Source organism: Neofelis nebulosa, chromosome 17 (assembly GCF_028018385.1).
Source record: "Neofelis nebulosa isolate mNeoNeb1 chromosome 17, mNeoNeb1.pri, whole genome shotgun sequence".
Lineage (NCBI taxonomy): Eukaryota > Metazoa > Chordata > Mammalia > Carnivora > Felidae > Neofelis > Neofelis nebulosa.
In genome coordinates, this window is record NC_080798.1 from 44,724,867 (window position 1) to 44,746,911 (window position 22,045).

The following is a 22,045-nucleotide window of genomic DNA, read 5'->3' on the forward strand; positions in this document are numbered from 1 at the left end:
TTTTACATACACAAATGGAATGATACTGGTTCTATTACTTCCTTTTGCTTTAACAGTGTCTTCAGGGACCTTTCTATATTAGTGCATGTAATTCTGTCATTTTCTTTTTAACGACTGCATTGTATTCCATAATATATATGTTTATTTAACCACTTCCATATTAATTAATATTTAATTCTCATTTTTCACTGTTACAATTCTGTAGTTAAGTCTTTATGCAGATATCCTTGTGCATATATGTGACTCCCTCTTCAGGATTGATATTCAGAAATGCAAATACTGGGTCTCAGAGTAGGCACAAAGTCCCCTCTATTCTGAAAACAAGCTATGGCTGAATTACTGCTAACTCTATTTCTGCAATTCATAGTCATGTTAACTGGGCAGGGGATGAGACTTTTGACTGTCTGTAGTATATTAGGAACTGGGAGCCTTTTAGAGAAATTTCTCCCTCATCTTTATCCCATACTGTGTGGAAAATACATTGTGTTTTGAGGGAAAACGAAATCAAAACAGTCTCCTCCTCCCCCTTCCAAGTGTTTGAAATTAGTGAGATTAGGGTCTCCAAGCAACCTCTGCTTGGCTCTATGATGGCAGTTACCACAGTACTGTAATTGTTGGTACTTACCTGTTTGTACCCACCTCCTAAACTTTGGGCTTTCTAAAGGGTAAAGATTATGTTTATGTTTTTTTATCCCTAGAACATTATCATGATACCTAGCACATAATTTTGTTTTGTTGAACAAATTAATGAACTCAGTTCAACATTAGCATTTGTTGAGTACTTCATACATACAAAGATTACTGAGAACTGATGGAAACGAAGTTCTACCTTCAAGGAATTTAGACTCATGGGAGAGATAGATGCTGAAAACCTCTAGGAATCAAGGCATTAGTGACACAGGTGATTTAAGTTCAAAGAACTGTGGAACTTCCCTGGAGGACTAATTAAGGCTGACTGAAGAAGTTTTCACAAAGGAAATAGCATTTGAGGTGAGCCTGATAGGACAAGTTGGTGATTTTTTTTATGATTTATCATTTATGTGATTAAGAATGGGTGGCTTTAAGCAGTGCTTTGGAAACCATTTTGTCACCTCATAGATAGATGTCATGTAGCCTTAGTACTACAAAAAGGCTAAAGGTAGAGTGTTATACTTGGGTTCTAGAACTAGAGCCTCAGAACCTAGATCAAGCCAAAAAAGCTTTAGCTCTTGGTATGCCTGTGGAGGAAGAAGTTGTTTCCATATATAAAATGTCAATTCTGATGTCTTAGCATGCTATTTCTCTTCTTCTCAAATAAAACAAAAACTTCTCTTGACATACTTCCCTACCTTGACCAGCAGCCACCCCATTTCCTTGATCTGCTTTGCTGAAAAACTTCTTAAGTGATCTTTCTGTCTCCACTTCTCCCATACTGCCTTAAACCCACTTCTAGGAACAGCATACAGAACTCAGAAATGGACCCACAAATATTTGGCCAACATATATCTTCAACAAAGCAGGCAAGAATATCTGATGGAAAAAAAGACAGTCTCTTCAGTAAATGGTCCTGGGAGAACTGGATAGCAACTTGCAGAAGAATGAAATTGGGCCACTTTCTTACACCATACACAAAAATAAATTCAAAATGGATGAAAGACCTAAAATATGAGACAGGAAACCATCAAAATCCTACAGAAGAAAACAGGCAGCAACCTCTTTGACCTCAGCCATAGCAACTTCTTGCTAGATATGTCTCCAGAGGCAAGGGAAATAAAAGCAAAAATGAACTATTGGGACCTCATCAAGATAAAAAGCTTCTGCACAGGGGTGCCTGGGTAGCCCAGTTGATTAAGTATCTGGCTCTTGGTTTTGGCTCAGGTCATGATCTCATGGTTTGTGAATTTGAGCCCCGCATCAGGCTTGCATTGACAGTGCGAAGCCTGCTTGGATTCTCTCTCTCCCAATCTCTCTGCCCATATCTCTCTCTCTCTCTCTCTCTCTCTCTCTCTGTCTCTCTCAAAATAGATAAATAAACTTAAAAACAAAAAAACTTCTGTACAGCAAAGGAAATAATCAACAAAACTAAAAGGCAACTGACAGAATGGGAGAAGATATTTGCAAATGACATATCAGATAAAGAACTCCTCAGACTCAACACCCAAAAAACAAATAATCCGGTGTAGAAATGGGCAGAAGACATGAATAGACACTTTTCCAAAGAAGGCATCCAGATGGCTAACAGACACATGAAAATATGTTCAACATCACTCATCATCAGAGAAATACAAATCAAAACCATGATGAGGTACCACCTCACACCTGTCAGAATGGCTAACATTAACAACTCAGGAAACAACAGATGTTGGCGAGGATGCAGAGAAAGGGGAATGCTGTTTGCCCTGTTGGTGGGAATGCAAACTGGTGTAGCCACTCTGGAAAACAGTAGGAGGTTCCTCAAAAAATTAAAAATAGAATTACCCTATGAGCCAGCAATTGTCCTATAGGTATTTATTCAAAGGATACAAAAATGCTGATTTGAAGGGGCACATGCTCCCCAGTGTTTACAACAGTGCTATAAATAATAGCCACATTATGGCCATATGTCCATCAACTGATGAATGGGTAAAGAAGTGGTACAATGGAATATTATTTGGCAGTCAAAAGAATGAAATCTTGGGGCTCCTGGGTGGCTTGTTTGGTTGAGCATCTTTCTCTGACCCTCCTCTGCTCATAGTATCTCTCTCAAAAGTGAATAAATGGTTTTAAATTTTTTTTTTTTCAACGTTTTTTATTTATTTTTGGGACAGAGAGAGACAGAGCATGAACGGGGGAGGGGCAGAGAGAGAGGGAGACACAGAATCGGAAACAGGCTCCAGGCTCCGAGCCATCAGCCCAGAGCCTGACGCGGGGCTCGAACTCACGGACCGCGAGATCGTGACCTGGCTGAAGTCGGACGCTTAACCGACTGCGCCACCCAGGCGCCCCTATAAATGGTTTTAAAAAAGAATGAAATCTTGCCATTTGCAATAACGTGGATAGAAGTAGAGTATGCTAAGTGATGTGAATCCGAGAAAGACAAATACATGATTTCACTCATATGTGGAATTTAACAAACAACAGTTGAACATAAGGGAAGGGAAGGAAAAATAAGATAAAAACAGAGAAGGAGACAAATCATAAGAGACTCTTAAATAAAGAGAACAAAATATGGGTTGCTGGGGGGAATATGGGTGGGGGGATGGGCTAAATGGGTGATGGGCATTAAGGAAAGCATTTTGTGGGATGAGCACTGGGTGTTGTATGTAAGTGATGAATTGCTGGCTTCTTCTCCTGAAACCAATACTACACTGTATGTTAACTGACTTTGAATTTAAATAAATTAACTGAAAAAACAACAACAACACTTCTGTCATGCTCTTACCCCTACCAGTCCATCAAAACTGTTCTCGTCAGAGTCAACAGTGTCCTCATTGTTACTCAATCTAATGGTCAGTTATTAGTTTTCTTCCAACGTGACATTAAATATGCTCCCGGTGCATAATTTCTAATGGTTGGTTATGCAAGTACTTTGAAAAGTATAAAACACCATACAATATACTATGATAGTATCATTATTCCTTCTTTAAGAACCTGAAAATTTGTTTTTAAAGTTTTTGATTTTTTTTTTTCCCCTATAGGGGACATGGTCTCAAAGTACAGAGAACCTTTGATCCACACATTCCTGAGGGGAGCAAGAGATCCAGATAGTGCTCACAGGGCCAGCAGCTTATCTAACCTTGGAGAACTGTGCCAGAGGATGGACTTTCTGCTGGGCTCTGTGGTTCATGAGGTACTGCATGTTGATTGTTTTTCTAATGCTTGTTTTTACTTGGACCTGTGATATAGCTTGGGGTTGAGAGTCAGATCTCTGGTTTTTTTCCAGATCAGGTAAATCATTGAACCTACCTCAGCCTCACTAGTCTTATATGTATATTGGAAGTTAGATTCATAAGAATTTTTTATGGCAAGTGACAACAAGTCAGTTTAACTTACCTTATGTATTAAAAGAGGATTGAGGGGCGCCTGGGTGGGTCAGTCAGTTAAGCATCCGACTCTTGGTCTCTGCTCAGGTCATGATCTCATGGTTTGTGGATTCGGACCCCACATCGGGCTCCCCACTAACTGCTTGGGATTCTCTCTCTCTCTCTCTCTCTCTCTCTCTCTCTTTTCCTCTCTCTCTGCCCCTCCCACATGCACGCTTTCTCTCTCTCTCTTAAAATAAATAAACTTAAAAATAAAAGAAGTAAATGTTATTTAAAAAAAGAAAAAAGGCGTCTGGGTGGCTCAGTTGGTTAAGTGTCCAACTTCAGTTCAGGTCATGGTCTCATGGCTTGTGGGTTCAATCTGGCACAGGTTCTGTGCTGTCAGCTCAGAGCCTGGATGGAGTCTGCTTCGGATTCTGTGTCTTCTTCTCTCTCTGCCCCTCCCCCACTAACACTCTGTCTCTCTCTCTCAAAAATAAACATCTCTACCCTAGGTCTCTGGGCCATCTGTGAGCTCATCTCTGTTCACAGAAAATTCCCAGGCATAGATTCTAATTGGTCCTCTTTGGTCAGAGGTGCCCTGTATTCAGGGGGACGAGGTTATTTACCAGAAAGACTAATTAAGTTCCATGTTTTGTTTACCATGTTACACCTAGTACCTGGTACATAGTAGGTCGAGGATGACTGGGCAGCCATATAGGGTGTTGGCACTGCACGCTCTTCCTGGTTTCAGAGTTGCTGAGTTAATGAAATGTGCGTCCTGTTGTTGTCCTCTACGAACATCGTCCTCTAGCCCCTTACGTTTTATCTTTGCCCTCACGTTTATTTAGTCATCGGTATATTAATATATATCTTGACTTCCTGCTGTGTGCTAGGCACTCTGCTATTAAAGATGATGCTGGATGGAAAAAGATTAGTTAATAAGTAGCCAGGAGTCGTTTTATTACCAATGCGCTTGACTATCTTAAATCTTTATTTGGAAGAAAATGACATGTAAATTATAAATATATAAATTTTTAAAAGTTTATATTACCTTTTTATTTATGAGAGACCATATCTCTCACATAGAGCACATAACTTCACTAGACCAAAAACTTACAAAACTGTAATACTGGCTTCTTTATTCAGACCATGTTGAACAACAAATCTTAAGAAGTTCCTAGGGAGAAGGAATTTTCTTTGATGTCGTGATTGTGTCTTATCGCTAAGCAGAAAAATACACTCATGGATGTACGCATACCCTTGAATTTATGGCATTTCCTGATTCCTGAGCTTTATAGGCTTTGTTTTATTGATAGTAAAGGCTACTCATGCCCTTAAATTCCAATTTAGGATTTTTTTTCCAACTTAGGATTTTTAAGAAAGTTATGCGTCAGTCACTTCCTCTCCTTTAACTCTTCCATGAGGGACACACCTCTCTGCCCATCTTTTTATATATTTTTTTCTTTTTAAAAAAGTTTTTATTTGAATTCCAGTTAGTTAATATATAGTGTAATATTTGTTTCAGGTGTAGAATTTAGCAATTCAACACTTACGTACAACACCCGATGCTCATCACAAGTGCCCTCCTTAATAGTCCCCACTACCCATTTATGTGTCTTTTTTTAAAAACTTAGAAATAATGCTTCTTACCAACTTAACACCTTAGAGTGCTCTACCATATGTGAACCGTTAGATATCTGATCTTTGGTTGTTTTGGATGTCACTCATCCAAGGAGTGAATCTCTTGTCCTTTAGTATATGAACTTGTAACACAATAGAAGGCATTTGCGGGTCTATTTAATTATATTGTCTAAAGATTTCAGCCTTTTATAACTTCTCTAGGTCAAATATGGAAGCAGTTCCCACATTTTTTTCCTGTTTATTTGGTACCTTCATATGACTCAACCCAAGCCAAGCCATAAGCTGTGATATGAACCAAACCCAAACATTATTTTTAATAACAGCTTTATTGAGATGGAAGTCACATACCATATAAATCACCCATTTAAAGGGTACAATTCAACTGCTTCTAATATATTTGCAGAATTGTGCAAGCATCACAAAATTTTTTAAAACATAGCTGTGAATGGAATGAAAACTTACCCTGGATCTCCAAGTGGATCAGCTTAGGTTTGACAGGATCCCATATACTTTCTGAAACCATTGACCCCAAACAATACCTGAACATCATGGTCTTCTCTGAACCAAAAAACTGAGACCATGTTTCTTCTTGAGTCCCTAGACTCTTCTTCCTGTTTTCTCTCTTAAGGAAACTGTAGCATGCTGGCGGCATATGATCTCCCATCAGAGTGTTAGAGAAATTTCTTGGTTTGGTTGATTAGAAAAATTGAGCTCAAGCAGGTTTTTATAACATTCAAGAAGTATCATCTCTCTGGAGACCCACCTGACCTGTTGATAGAGAATGAAATTTCCAAGTGCACTTGGGGATGGGAATCAGTGAGGGCCTACCTCCTCCACCTACTTACCTGCGTTCATTCGAGCACACATGACTTAGACTCTGAACTCAGTGTCTGACTTAGAAAATGGGATCAAAGGGGCGTCTGGCTGGCTCAGTCAGTTGAGCATGCAACTCTTGATCTCGGGGTCGTGAGTTCAAGCCCCACGATGCGGATAGAGATTACTAAAAAAAGGGGGCGGGATTAAAATGCCTGCAGTGAAGGATTGTTACAAGGATCTAGAGATAATGTATATCTGGAAAATAAGAAAAAGCAGAGGATCTGGGTGGCCAGAGTGTTGGGTGGAGGGGAGGTTGCAATGTTAAATAGGGTATTCAAGGTGAAGCTCATTGAGAAGGTGACATTTGAGTAACGATTTGGTTTTTTGTTTTGTTTTGTTTTTGTACTGAGATTTTCCTTTAAGGAGGATTTTGGTGAGTTGAAGGAGGCCGATGATGACAGTGATCATCATGGCAGCAAGGAAATGAGAAGAACAGGGCTAACTAGCCTCCTTCAGATGTTACCGCTCGTACATTTACCAAACACCTGCAGTGTGCCAGGCCCTTTGTCAGGGGCCAAGGTTACAAAACCCTACAAGATACCAACCTTGCCTTCTGGGCATGGGTAACCTAGTAGAGGACACAAACATCAATGGCCACAGTTGTAGTCCTTCGTGATAAGTGCTGGAGGAGCATATTTTAGGAGCCCCTCAGTCAGGTTTGAGTGTTGACAAAGAGGTGCTAGAGGAAGAGATGTTTGGACCTGAATCTTTAGAACAAGTAGAAATTGGGTAGCCCAAGAAGGCACTTCGGCAGAAAGAATAGCTGTGCAAAGGCAGTGTGGTGTGGGACAGCCTGGCAATATTTGGGAAACTGTAGGAAGATCCTAAAGGCTGGAGTGAAGGAGTGGGGGTGGGAGGTTAGTTGGTGGCAGAACCGAGGCAAGAGAGGCAGGCAGGGTCTACATCATAAGGGGTCTTTTAGCTTTACAATTTCCTGGCTCACAGCAAGAATCTCGGATTGCTTATTAAACCTTCAGAAATGAAGTGTAAATAGGTAGTAGGCTGTTCACTTACCATGAGTGCTAACACAAAAGAGAGCTTCTAAATTCCATGTGAGGAGCTGTGGGGGTGAGCTGCTGTGGGGGTACCTGCCTGGCCAGGCCCTTGTCCAGTGACCCTGCCCTACTTCTTGAGATCTGGACTTCCGGAAACATCAATCCCAGGTGTGTTTATGATCACTAACAAATGGTGAGCGTGACAAGGGCAGAGCCCATCTTTATTTACCTTTGCATGCCCCCTAGCACCCATCACAATGCTTGGCATGCAGTGTTTCTTGATAAATATTGAATGAAGAAGAAGGTAAGGCTTATTTGGGAAGACTGGTTCCTACATGCTTTAAGAATAGTAATAATTTTCTCTCTCTTTCTTTCTCTTGAAATAAAGAATTGTTTTTGTTTGTTTTTTAATCTTAAAAAAAAAAAAAGAGGTTGCCTAGGTGGCTCAGTCAGTTAAGCATCCGACTTGGTTTCGGCTCAGGTCATGATCTCATGGCTCATGGGATCTGAACCGCATTGGGCTCTGCACTGATGGCTTGGAGCCTACTTGGGACTCTCTCTCTCCCCTTCTCTCTCCTTCTCTCTCAAAGTAAATAAAATTTTTTTTATGTTTATTTATTTATTTTGAGAGAGGGAGAAAGAGCATGAGAGTGGGGGAGGGACAGAGAGAAACTGAGAGGGAGAATCCCAAGCAGGCTCTGCGCTGTCAGCACAAAGCCTGATGCAGGGCCCGATCCCACAAACCGTGAGAGTATCATGATCTGAGCCAAAATCAAGAGTTGGACACTCAACTGACTGAGCCACCCAGGTACCCCAAAATAAATAATTTTTTTTTAATCTTAAAAGTAGTAATAATAGCAAGCACTTAATACTTTTCTGAGTACCTTACATGTACCAACTGATCTAGTACTCACAAAGGAAACTGAGGCACAGAGAAATAAGTTGCCAAGGCCGTGCAGATAGGAAGTGCAGGGCTGGGAATTGAATGTAGGCGGGCAATTCCAGAATCCATGCTCTTAACCAAACTGTATGTTGTCTCCCAATAAATGTTTTCAGTTCACTTATAAGATTTCTTTTCTGCCAAAAAAAAAAAAAAAAAAAAAAAGATTGCATTTGTGCTTAAAAAGGAAGAGAATTGCCATACAAGTAGAGCTACTGACAGGAAGGGTCATGTAGCTCCATCTTAATAGCCCTTGCTTTTGGCAATGAAACTTCAGAAGGCAATATATTCCCTCTGATTTGAAAAACCAGGTGTTTCCATCCCACATAATTTGTCTCTTCTTTTTAGATGATCCTTCTCATGTAGCATCCCACGCTTGCCATGTCATCAGTGCCAAACCAGCTGCCTTGGGTGGACTACAAGTTTGAACATGATTGGACACCTGACAGCCCTAGTGTTTTGGCCATTGAGCCCTCCTATAGTTAGACCGCTCTTGTCCATTCTCATGGAAAAAGTGGGATAGTGGACATGGGTCTGAAGTAGTTCTTCATTTATTTGTTGATACCTTCCACAGATGTTCATTGAGCACTTACTCTGTGCCATTTATAGGAATTGCAACCAAGCTGTGTGCTAGATGGTGGGGATTCAGCTGTGAACACAACAAAGTTCCTTTCCTCATGTGGCTGATGTTCTAGAAAGGAGGGGTGGGTAATGAATAAGTAAGGAAGTAAACAAATATATACTGTGTCAGATGGAGTAAGTGCTAAGGAAATGAATCTAGTAAGGGAAGGGGCACAAAGGGAACTTGTTGTTTTATGTGAACTTGGATGAACAGGAAAAGATTCACTGATGAGTAACATTTGAGATAAGACCTGAAGGAAGCAAGGGGCTGATCCAGACAGATGCCTGGGGAGAAAGCATTCTAGGTGCAGGGAGCAGCAAGTACAAAGGCCCTGAGGCAGGTGCATGCTTGACATGCTACTGAACAGCAAGGCCAGTGCGTCAGAGAGGTGATGGCAGTCTTGATGGGGCCTCATAAGGAGTTTGGCTTTTACTTTGAGTGAGTTGGGAAACCAAAGCAGAAGAATGAAATGATCTTTTTTTTTTTTTAATTTTTTTTTAATGTTTATTTATTTTTGAGACAGAGAGAGACAGAGCATGAATGGGGGAGGGTCAGAGAGAGAGGGAGACACAGAATCCGAAACAGGCTCCAGGCTCTGAGCGGTCAGCACAGAGCCTGACGCAGGGCTCGAACTCACGGACTGCGAGATCATGACCTGAGCTGAAGTCGGACTCTTAACCGACTGAGCCACCCAGGCGCCCCAAGAATGAAATGATATTATTTATTTGGTTACCGTGTCATTCTCTGTGACAGTTTGTTAAGTGTCCCGTGAAAGCTCTTAAGTCTTTTGTAGTATGTTCTGGTGGAGAAGGAACTTTGGGGAAACTGACTTTTGGCTGCAAACTGAAGGAATTCTCCTCTGTGAGCATTTGCCATGTTCCAGGTATACTGGAGCACACAGATGAAGCACACAGTCTCTTCCCCCAAGGAAATCTCTGTAGAATGTGAAACACAGAAGAATAAATAGACACTGGACTAGAGTGATATGATAGAATAAGCACAAGGTGCTGAGGGAACCACAGCTGGGACCCTCAGTTAGACTTATCAGGGCAGCAAGAAGATTGCATTGATCAAGTGTCAGGCAGGCAGAGAAAGAGGATATGTGTAATCTGTTTGGGTACGAAATTGAACAAACTAACCACCATGGTCTCTTCTAACATGACCTGACCTGGGGGGTCGTAGCTATAGCTGTTGGGCATCTGCAGAAAGCTGTCCTACCTGTTGGGTGGTCCAGATTTGGGCACTGTCTATTCTTGATGGCATTTGCTGGTAGGGAAGGAATATAAAGGATAGGATCAATGCCTTCAGTTCCTGTGCTGGAAATTCAGGTTTTTCCTCTCTGTTGATGTCAAGATTTAACTTGTTTGGAAAGCATTGTCATTTTTCCCTAAGTCTCCTTGTTCTTATCAAGAGCTGTGGTGCTTGAAACCAAATCTTGATAGGCATTTTCATCTTCATCGCTCTCTCTGGAAAGTAAACATGATGGAAGGGAACCACAGTGAGAGGCCTATCCTCAGTACAGTAAGTAAGATGTGCCCTAGGTGAGAAGTCCATAGGGAAATCCACTTTTAATGTGGTGCCCAGAATTCCGTAAACCTGAGCTTTGAGGTCTGATGCAAAGCTATCACCTCTGATCCCACTGAATGATCCGGGTTGATTACCAGTTTCACCATGACTGACGCAGTTCCCTAAGTGCGTGTTGAAGCTGCATAGGCCCCTGAGATGAGGACTGGAGTGCACGTTCTGGGAGACCCTCCAGAAGCTAACAGACCCAGCATGGTTCCGTGAGCAGGTTATGTGAGCAAGCTGAGCACGTATGAATTGGAGACTGTACTGCCTTTGTTCTTAAGGTTTCTTAGTTGATGAAATAGAAGGGCAGATGGTCTAGTTTCACATAAGTAAGCAGACCAACTGAAATTTTAACAAAGAAATGGTTAAGAAAAGGGATGAAAATGCAGTTGGAAAATTGAAGTCCTGCTTTCTTGACACATACCTCAACTCTGGTACCTTCTCTCCTGGAATTTTCCAAAGTTGGTTTTTGGTAATCTTGCCATTTGTATTATCTTTATTTATGTAGTTCGGAGTATGCTTGGTGTGTGCCGGCTATTTGGGAAGTGATGTTTTTCCTTATTCCTGTTAGTTCCCATCAAGTGTTAAATTGCTTAAACTGACTTACAGTGTATGCAGAGGAATCATCATCTTCCTCTTTGCGTGGTTCTCAGAATGGCAGAATGATGTACGTATTTTAGGCAGTGATGACAAGAAAGCCTTCCACAGTGTGGTTTACTAGACTAGGTATGCTGACCCTGAAGGCAGGCAACATGAAGATCACATAGGATGGATTTCATCCTCTGGGAGGACTTAGGAACAGAACAGAACAGAATAGAAATATGACACCAATTCATAAATTAGTAAAGACCTTACATCATCTATCTATTTGCCAAGCCTTTTAGAGGTGAAAGTCAATGGTAAGTGTGTCCTTGGGGTTGAAGGTGAGAGAGACTAGGTATGAGAGTGACTTGTTCCGAATGGGTCAATGGAAGAGAGTGGCTATGCATCCTCCCTGCTTCTAGGGTTTGACTAGGGGTCTGCCTCAGTGGCCTGTAGGAGAGCAACATTACAAGTTGGTTATGGGAGCGTGACCTGAACAGAAGGCTGTTCTTGTCTCCAGATGATATCTGCAAGACCATATTAAAATTCTGATGCTTTAAAAACATTTTGCATTGGGCACCTGGGTGGCTCAGTTGGTTAAGCATCCGACTTCAGCTCAGGCCAGACCTTGCAGTCTGTGGGTTCAAGCCTCGCGTCAGGCTCTGTGCTGACAGCTCAGATCCTGGAGCCTGCTTCAGATTCTGTGTCTCCCTCTCTGTCTCTCTCTCTGCACCACCCCCGCTCAAACTCTGTCTCTCTCATTCAAAAATAAATAAACTTAAAAAAAAAAAACACCATTTTGCATAATTGACCATCATATGTTTCATAGGATTTAGTCTTTGTGACAGAGGTGTTGAGGAAGTTTTGTGAACACCCTTCCTTTCATGGGCCACTTCCTGATCATCCTGGATGGCTGATTGCAGATGGACTGGGTCCTGTTCGGTGCATAAATAATAGTCTGTAGCAAGCAGGAGGCCATTCCAACTGATCTCACCAAAGCTTGTAATAACCAGCTATTCTCTCAGCCATGCCTTCAAAGTGGCACCAGGATTACAGCACTGGCCTTGCGGGGCAAGCCCTTTTCCAGGCAGGAATCTTCTGCCTCTCCTGATTGTGGGATTAACACCCGACAGCCAGAGCTGGACTCACTGAGAGCTGAGGCACAGCATGCTCAGCATAGTGTGGGAGACAGAGGTGGCAAAGCTGGATACCAGCAGGGCTCTAGGCCAAGAAGCCTTGATCCACCAAATCTGGAAACCTGGGCCCCAAACTAAACCCAGAGAGAGGCAGGCAAAAGGCTCGGGAGCATCTGCACATTATGCGGCCCCAGGCTGGTTTTTGTCCTTTAGTTACTAGACTGAGTAAGCTAAACCTCCTTGTGTCAGGAAGGACTCAGACCTAGCTCTAACTTGTCTCTCTGATTTCAGCTCTTACCTTGTAAATACTAAGGGTGCAAGTGGAGGTAGCTATTATATTGTTACCTGTTTGGAGGTCACCCAAGGAATTCCTCCTAAGACTGAATTGCTTCTACCGTTAATGCCACAGGCATGGAAGCCACTGATGGCCTTGGGTCAGGGTGTCCCAGGTCAAAAGCAGAAACAGCTTGCTGGATCTTACTGAAAAACAGCCCCCAGATTGTTGAGCTTTCCTGGGATTTCCCTTCACTCGCAACATGCAAGTTTGTCTAATAGATGTACAACTTGATTAAGTGCCAGTACATCACAGATGCAATTATATTTAAGAACAAGCTACTTCTTCTAATCTCTCTGCCATCGCTGATTAATTAGACACTTTGAACTATGCCCAACTGTTTGAAAGCTGTGAAAAATACAACCTGCATAGTTAAAATTTCTGCACAAGCCTATTTCCTCGTTTGTGCCTGTATTCTTTTTTTTAAAACCTTTTTAAAAACCATTCTTTAAACATAATATGTATTTATACATGTTTCCAAACATACAATCTGGCTATTTTTTTTATCATGGTTAGAAATCCTTCCATGGTTGGCCAAGAAATATACTCACACAGTAAATGAAATAACAAAATATGTGAGAAGCCAATTGAATAATTGAGACTTACCTTCAGATTATTGTTCCGTTGGTCACACTTTCAAAATTTTCGTTTTCAATTTTTAAATCTTGCATGAATGCCTCAGGAAGATTTTTTTGCCATTGTTTTTAGGAGTATCTCTTTACTGAGGTTTTAAAATATTTTTGTTCTTAACCAGGAGTGGGATGGGGGCAGGGTGGTAACAGGGTCTAGAAATATCCTTATTTTACGACATATAATTATTAGCTATATATCTGGCACATGCTGTGCTAGTAATTTCTAGTCTTTTCTGTTATAGAGCTGTCTTTTAAAGTAAATGAGCACTGAAAGACCTATTATACACATGAAGAAACCCAGGGAGACTCTGAAATTGGCCCCGGGTGACTCACATGGTGGGGTATGCTAGATTGCAGGACCAGGACACCTGGACATGTGGAAGTAGATCAGTTAGAATATTTATGTATTTTTCTATCCCTGGGCTGTAACTTTCATCAACGGCGCATTCATATTCATGCTGGGCCTTGAACTCCAAAGCCTGCTTAGCTAAATCCCCATGGTCCTCACTCCCTAGAAAGCCACTATGGTTTGGATCATCTTTCCTTCCAAAGGAAAGATTTAGCATTCCCAAAGGGGGACAAGTAACATTTCTTCCTACTTTTGAGGAAATACTTGAATTTGACCATACCTTTGTTTTATACACATATCCCTGCTGACTCCCTAATCTTCTTCCTGAATTCCAAACCGGATTTTGCCCTTTTCCGGAAAAGCCAGACTAAATCAAGATCTCCACCACTAGATCTGTCTCTCTTTATGGAGAATGAGGTAACTATCCACCCCTCTCTAAGCCAGATTGTTTGTGGTGGATGTGTAGAAAGTGGAACATAGTTGAAAAACTTTAGGTAATTGTGCAATCCTGAATTTTATTGACTTTTCCCCTCGCCCTCCTAGGTAACAGCTTGCCTGATTGCTGTGGCTAAAACAGACCATGAAGTTCAAGTGCGCAGAGCTGCCATCCACGTGATTGTGCTGCTGTTTCGGGGCCTCAGCCAGAAAGCCACTGAGGTAAGTCAGTTTCTCACCATATGCAGTTTCTGTACCTTTTTGGTTTTTTTCCTGCTCATCAATCTCACCACGGGAGACCTCAGACCTTATCCTCAGAATAAAATCAGCAGAGATTTTATTCTGTAGTAGGAAAGTTATATTGCTTGCATCTTTAATAGGAGTCCCTATTGCTTCTGAAATAGTAGGCAAACCACACCCTACTGCTGGAGGAGAACCAGAGCATAAGTCTGTAGATCGAGACTCTGAGTCTTGGTGTTCTTCTCAGAGGGGCAGACTCCAGGTGAGCGAACAGGAACACACTAAGCCTGCCTCTGGAGCCTGATCTTTAGTGACTTGTCTTCCTGACTCCTTTCACTGTTCATACCAAATTACTAAAGGATCTCATTTAGAAATGTTTCCTTTTTAGCTGTGAATTCAATCCACAAGATTTTAGTTGCTACATAAGTTAAACATTTTTCCTTCTCCAAGTGGATTTGGTTGGATTTCTCCCTAGTGTGTGGCCAATACGGGAAGAAAGTATATATATCCATATGTGTGCTAAGAATGAGTGACCTCTAAATTAATTTGCCTCTTGATTTTAATGGAAACCACTCCCAGATGAGTTTATGGAGAGAGTTTACATTAATAATTCACTTCCTGCCATCCACAATGCTCACTGGTGGCTGGCACATCAGTATTTAACTGTCAGTGAAGCCATTAGAAGAGTGTTTGTTTTGTCAGACCCACGGGCTTTATTCATGATAGACCGTTGCCACATGAAGTTCTTGACACCATTTTTGTGCAAGCATGAACTCATCAGTTGTCCCCTAGTTATTATCTAGGGTCTTGATGGTGGTGGGGAACACAAGGATCATAACTCAATAATGCAGATTAATTAAATAAATTGCTATCGGCTACAAACTGCCCTTGATGAGAGTCTGCTGTACAAGCGGGAGTTAAGAAAGTATGTTTCACCCATCCTTAAGATCTACAAAACCCTTGACAAATACACCATTGATATGTAAGTTGTTAACAAGAGTGGAAACTGGGTGAGAAGTATACAGGAATTCTCTGTGCTGTCTGTAAGTCTAAAATTATTTCAAAATAAAATTGTAGTTTAAAATATGAATTACAACACTATTGAAATAGGTCTATACAACTGTGTGAGTGGGCCGTGGCAACCAGCACATCTGGGTACTTACCACTACTCACTGCTTGTCTTGGCTGGCGCTGCCTTTGCGGGCTGTGTGCTGTGCCTGGCTGCCGCCTGGCCCTGCCATGCCGCGGGCGCCGTGGCACCGGGTGCTCCAAACTGCTGTGCTGGGCAGCAGGGGATAAGACGCAGCCATGGTGCACCGAGATCACCTCCAACACAATGAAGGAGTGGTGGGTTCAGGTGGGGTGACTAGCCGTGCCCCTATCTGTGGCCTATCTGTGTTTCCCGGCACTCCAGCTGTCTCCTGCTCTTCACTCATGGAAGTTGTCAGGCAGATTTTCCACCTATGAGAGACTGCACATCTTCTACCAGGACTCTGTGGGTGTGGTTGGAAATCCTGCGATAGTTGTGCATTTACCTAGGTTTCCAACTTCCAGCTGTGATTAGTACAAGATTTGGGAAGGTCTGACCGTGAGGTTTTAACGAGTGATTGCCCTGGGTTTCTTGGTCTTTGGTTGCAGTGACAAACAAGACCACATCACTGTTCCATATTTGAGCAGGCCAGCATCGTAGAGGCATTTTTGTGGCATCTGGGGCTCCAGAACCATAGGATCAACCTTTTGTCTCATGATTACAGAGGTATCGTTGCTCAGAAGGTGCTCTATAGGTTCGAGCAGAAATGATCTCGTCAGCTTACCGTGAGGAGTCTCTATCTGTCAAATGGAGGTATATTTCCTGAGATTCACCGTCCTCTCTTCCAAAAGCAGCTCAAGAATGGAGGCATGCTGGGGTGCCTGGGTGGCTCAGTTGGTTAAGCGTCTGACCTTGGCTCAGGTCACGATCTTGTGGTTTGTGGCTTCGAGCTCTGCATCAGACTCTGTGCTGACAGCTCAGAGCCTGGAGCCTGCCTCGGATTCTATGTCTCCCTCTCTCTGCTTCTCCTATGCTCGCTCTCTATCTCTGTCTCTGTCTCTGTCTCTCTCTCTCTCTCTCAAAAATAAATAAACATTAAAAAAATGTTTTTAAACGGAGGCATGCTGTCACCCACCCTCACACGATTGACGCAAATTTCTTTGTATTCTCTCGAGGTCTCACCCCAGTCTATGGGCCGTACATCAAATGCTCTGGGAGTGAGCTGTGGGACATGTGGGCAGGGATACGCAACAATGACGAGAACTTAGTTATCAAGTCTCTTGCGGTACATCATCCAGAGAAAGAAGTTTAGAACATGCTGGGTGAGAGCTCTTGCTTCTGTGACTATTCCCACTCATTTTATCGGTGGGCCATAGGATCCCACGAACCTCTATGCAGAATTTTTGGAGCTGTGCAGGAAAACATTCCCATGGTCCACAGTGTCAATTCTAGATGACCACATTAGCCACTCTCCACAGCTGGAGAACTCCATGGACTTCTTGAATGCATATATGGGCTTTATCAATTCCACTCCTTCTGAGCTGGAAGGAGTATCTTCCCTGTGTTACCTCCTCTACTCCCTTATCTGTTGTGTATTCCATTTAGGAAAAAATGTACAAAAGAGATCCTGACCACCGAACACCATTCTCTCACAGAAGTCCACCTGACTCACATTGGTGAGAAACATATAGTTAAAAGCCTGGAGAAGCTCCGGCTAAGGATGACCCAACAGTCACCCTCCCCCATCCTTCGAATATCTGAGCGAGTATATGACTTGCCATTGTCTTTGTGCTCTCAGGAAATTCTGGTGGGCACTACTGCTCACTGATACAGAGAGACAGTCTTAAAAGTCTTTTTTGAAAATTTTTTTTTAAATGTTTTTATTTATTTTTGGGACAGAGAGAGACTGAGCATGAGCAGGGGAGGGGCAGAGAGAGGGGGAGACACACAGAATCTGAAGCGGGCCCCAGGCTCTGAGCTGTCAGCACAGAGCCCGACACGGGGCTCGAACTCACGGAGTGTGAGATCATAACCTGAGCTGAAGTCGGACGCTTAACTGACTGAGCCACCCAGGCGCCCCTTAAAAGTCTTTTTATTTATTTATTTATTTATTTATTTATTTATTTATTTATTTATTTATTTATAAATATATGAAATGTATTGTCAAATTGATTTCCATACAACACCCAGTGCTCATCCCAAAAGGTGCCCTCTTCAATACCCATCACCCACCCTCCTCTCCCTCCTACCCCCCATCAGCCCTCAGTTTGTTCTCAGCTTTTAAGAGTCTCTTATGCTTTGTCTCTCTCTCACTCTAGCCTCTCTTTTTTTTTTTTCCTTCCCCTCCCCCATGGGTACCTGTTAAGTTTCTCAGGATCCACATAAGAGTGAAAACATATGGTATCTGTCTTTCTCTGTATGGGTTATTTCTTAAAAGTCTTTTAATATTTCTATAGACTTTTATGAAATATTTAGAAATGCTAATTTCTGGCCCATCCTTGATTGGAATCCTTTGGTAAAAAATGAGGAGAGGGTGCACCTCACCTGTACTTGAATGGCTGTAGGGGCACATGCTTTTTATTTATATTTTTATTTTTATTTGAGAGAGTGCAAGTTGGGGAGAGGGGCAGAGGGAGAGAGAAAGAATCTTAAGCAGGCTCCATGCTCCGTGTGGAGCCCAGTGCAGGGCTCGATGCAGGTCTTGATCTCAAGACCCTGGGATCATGACCTGAGCCGAAACCAAGAGTCAGCTCAAGCAAAGGAGCCACCCAGGCGCCCCAGGGCACGTGCTTTTTAAAGTTCTTTAAGCAACAGTGAGTTGCTTAGTGAGAGTGAGTCTTCCTTGTCATAACTTTGGATTTCGTTTCATCAGCTACTTTTAATTATAGACATTTTGTTAAAATAGGTTTTGGTTTGAATAATGCAGTATTCTAAGTATACTTTAAGACTATGATTTGCCTGCATGTATTACATGTATTTTATAAGATACTAAACCAGAAGATACTCTGACAGAGTAGTGAACCTTATTACATAGGTTTAATTTCTGAATAAATTGAATTAAATCCAAACTATCTACAGAATTTCCTAAAATCACAGGATATTAAGAACCAGTAGCATCTGTGCCAGAGATTTACTGTTATTAGCCAATTCCAACAGCAAATAACAGCCTGATTCTTCATCCCTCAGTGCTCAGAAGCATGTCCCTCCTGAGCTGGAGGAGAGGGAATCGTTGTATTGTCCGAGTTACCGTGTGAATGTACATGGATTCCTTTTATGATGATTGCTTGCCTTCTCATTGGTTGTCCCAGAGAGGCCTCCTCGTGAGGCTTAGTAATTCCTGTACTTCACAGACAGGAAAGTTCCAGAAACTTTAAGAACAAATACTGAAAGGCCTATGAGCAAATGGTACTGAATATTTTTTTTAAGCCACAGTTTCAATTGTTTTAGTCAAAACAGGATTAAGTGATTATTTTAAATTCTTTTTTTTTATTAACAATAGGTATAACAACTGAAACTGAGTGTTTATTTTCTATTAATAAAAATGGATTTTTACAAAAGTAGCAAAAAGAAAACCTCTACAAGTGCATACACACCCTGAGTGAGTGAGGGGGGAGAGAGAGAGAGAGAGAGAGAGAGAGAGAGAGAGAGAGAGACTGTGTGTGTGTGTGTGTGTGTGTGTGTGTGTGTGTGTCTAGTTAGTAAAGTGAGAGAAGAAATAGAAAGCCTACCCAGATTTCTCAGATCTGTGTGTAGCCAATGAAAGCAACACTCCTGGTCTCACCGGTGCTAACATAATTTGTGGCTGTGGAAGATGATTGTCACCTTCAAAAACCCATGTGAATGGAAAACCTCTCTCCTGTTCTCTATTCTGCACTCACAGAAATTTATAAATTGTGCTCACCCAGTGACTAAAGGAAAGGAAATGGGATGAGATGAATGTAGGATTCCTCTTCCTGGTGCATCCTTAAGACCAGGTGTGTTAAATCTTGTAATCGTGGGTGTGATTATAATCAGGGGCACTTTAATGAGAAACGGAGATAACCACAAAGCTTTCAATCTAGGACTTATCTTTTCTGCTGTTTGCCCCCAGGAACAGCTGAAATGAAAGTGCCACTTTGTTGATGAAGTTGTGTGTGTGTGTGTGTGTGTGTGTGTGTGTGTGCGCACGCGCGCATGTTTCCCTTCTAATCACTATTTTTAAAGTTATAGAATGCCAAAGATAATTCCAGGGTTCAGTGAATTTTCTCTTGCTGCTAGATGCGCCTGCTAAGGACCTCTGTGGTTCTGGCAGCTCAGAAAGGAGGCAGGAAATCCAGGAAGAGGTGGATGTTCAGAAGATCAGAAGACAGATTGGGATCAGAGAGGGAAGACCTCACTACCCCCACTCAAGAGGTAGCTTTTACCTCTTTCTCATTCAAAAGTAGCCAGAACATGGGGGCCTGGGTGGCTCAGTTGGTTAAGCGTCTGACTTTGACTCAGGTCATGATTACATAGTTCATGAGTTCGAGCCTGGCATCGGGCTCTGTGCTGATAGCTCAGAGCCTGGAGCCTGCTTTGGATCCTGTGTCTCCCTCTCTGTCTGCCCCTTCCTGCTTGTGTTTCTCTCCTCTCTCTCTCTCTTCCTCAAAAGTGAATAAACGTTAAAAAAAAAAAAAAAGTAGCCAGAATTTTGTGCAGTCAACATAATATCCACTTGGAGGGAGATATTACATACATTTTCTTATTGAAAAACTTACTTTCTGTGCTTAGCCTTATTTTGGCCTTATGGCCATGTCTGTTAACTGTTAATTTATTACCACTGTAGCCTGAAGCCTAGGAGAGGCCAGAAGGAACTCCCATTTAACCGATTCTACCTTACCCTTGCTAGAAGTTAAATTCACTAGGGATGTTCAGAGGAGGAGGTAAGTTTAGATATGTGCCTTCTGTTGGCTTCAGGGTTCAGAACAGCCTTCCTCCACGTGTGGAGGGTAAGCTGAGGAACAGAATGAAAAAATTGTGCCTAACTATCCAGACCTTCCCAGATCTTTGCACAGTGACTTGTTTAAGTATTGTAAATGTTTAGAACATCCATTTTCATAAATTCATTCCAAAGACAATAATGAATAATTGGGGTACTAATGGCTGAGTAATAGCCGACAAGACTGGCCCTCCTTCAGATAACAACTATAAATTCTGGACATAATATAGTAAGCAGCTACCTTGAGACACTGGAGAGCAGTCACATGCAGGCAGATTCTTATGGGGAGTCCATGCTCACAGGACAGGCATTGTATGGAGTAAGTTTCCGTTTTCTTGGCTTTTAACTTAGGAAAAAGTCTATCCGGGAGCAAATGCAATGCAGGAGGGGCACTGGTGGAGATACCACAGTTTTTCTAGCCTGGAGAACCAGGACGTTGATCTGGGGAAACCGCAGTTTCAGGACAGAGAGGGGAAATTCTGGGATGGATAGATCCTGAGAAAGGATTCCCACATTCTGTCTGCCTGAATCTCTTCCCGAACCTTTGACCAAGCAAGATACAGGCTTGCTTTAAAAAAGAAGAAGGAGGTGCCTGGGTGCTCAGTCGGTTAAACATCCATCTCTTGATTTTGGCTCAGGTCATGATCTCATGGTTCGTGAGATCGAGCCCCATGTTGGGCTCTGTGCTGATGGTGCAGATCCTGCTTGGGATTCTGTCTCCCTCTCTCTCTCTGCCCCTCCTCTGCTTGCACTCTGTCTCCCTCAAAAATAAACAAAACATTTAAAAACAATTAAATAAAAATAAAGATAAGTGATCTGGAATGACCAGAGGCTCTCAGAAACCTAAACCTATATTTCCTCTAGGAGCAATGTTTCAGTCTCCATTAATTCATTGTTCATGGCAACTTTGCAGAACATAACTACCATGAATAACGAGAACTGGCTATATATAATAGGAAAAAAAATTGATGATCTTAGAAAAAAAGAATGAGTACTTTGGGACTGACTGTAGTTCTAGATTTTTTGAGAGAACTACTACAGTCCTCTACACAGTTTGCAGAAAGCAGACTTCCAAGAACTATCAGGTACTTGAGAATTTTGCATATGGGTTTACAGTGACTATAAATTTGGCAACATTTTATATTGAAAATTTCTCCTTTGCATTTTTTATTTTTAATATTTATTTATTTATTTTGAGAGAGAGAGAGAGAGAAAGCATGTGTGAGCAGGGAAAGAGGCAGAGAGAGAGAATCCCAGGCAGGCTCCGCATTATCAGCACAGAGCCCGACGCGGGGCCCCGTCTCCCAATCCATAAGATCGTGACCTGAGCCGAAATCAAGAGTCAGACACTCAACTAACTGAGCCACACAGGCGCTCCATTCTCCCTTGCTTTTTAATATTAAAAGGTATTTCCTGGAGCATAGCTTTTCTTCCTTCTAATCACTAATTTTAGGTGACAAAAACCTAATCTATATTCTGTCTAGTAGGAGATAAGTAGTAGGCTTTTAGAATTCATTCCTTCAAGATGATAAACAAATCATCTTCTTCTTCTTCTTCTTCTTCTTCTTCTTCTTCTTCTTCTTCTTCTTCTTCTTCTTCTTTTAAGTAATCTCTGTATCCAACATGGGGCTCAAACTCACAATCCCAAGATCAAGAGTCACATGCTCTTCCATCTGAACCACCCAGGTGCCCCAAGATGATAAATGAGTCTTAACACCAGGTCC

The 22,045-nt window shown here is 42.0% G+C and overlaps 1 protein-coding gene and 1 pseudogene across 5 annotated transcripts in view; both read left to right on the top strand.

Annotated features, from left to right (window-relative positions):
• Window positions 1-22,045, top strand: part of TANGO6 (transport and golgi organization 6 homolog) — a 195,019-nt gene that overhangs the window by 142,659 nt on the left and 30,315 nt on the right. For 4 of the 5 annotated variants that reach the window (XM_058709291.1, XM_058709293.1, XM_058709292.1 and 1 more), the window contains 2 exons: window positions 3,657-3,808; window positions 14,203-14,316. In XM_058709291.1, coding sequence (XP_058565274.1) covers window positions 3,657-3,808; window positions 14,203-14,316 — 266 coding nt within the window. The remainder of the gene's footprint in view (window positions 1-3,656; window positions 3,809-14,202; window positions 14,317-22,045) is intronic. The other variant, XR_009256223.1, reaches the window with a different exon arrangement.
• On the top strand, window positions 14,327-17,233 carry LOC131500295 (mesoderm-specific transcript homolog protein-like; annotated as a pseudogene).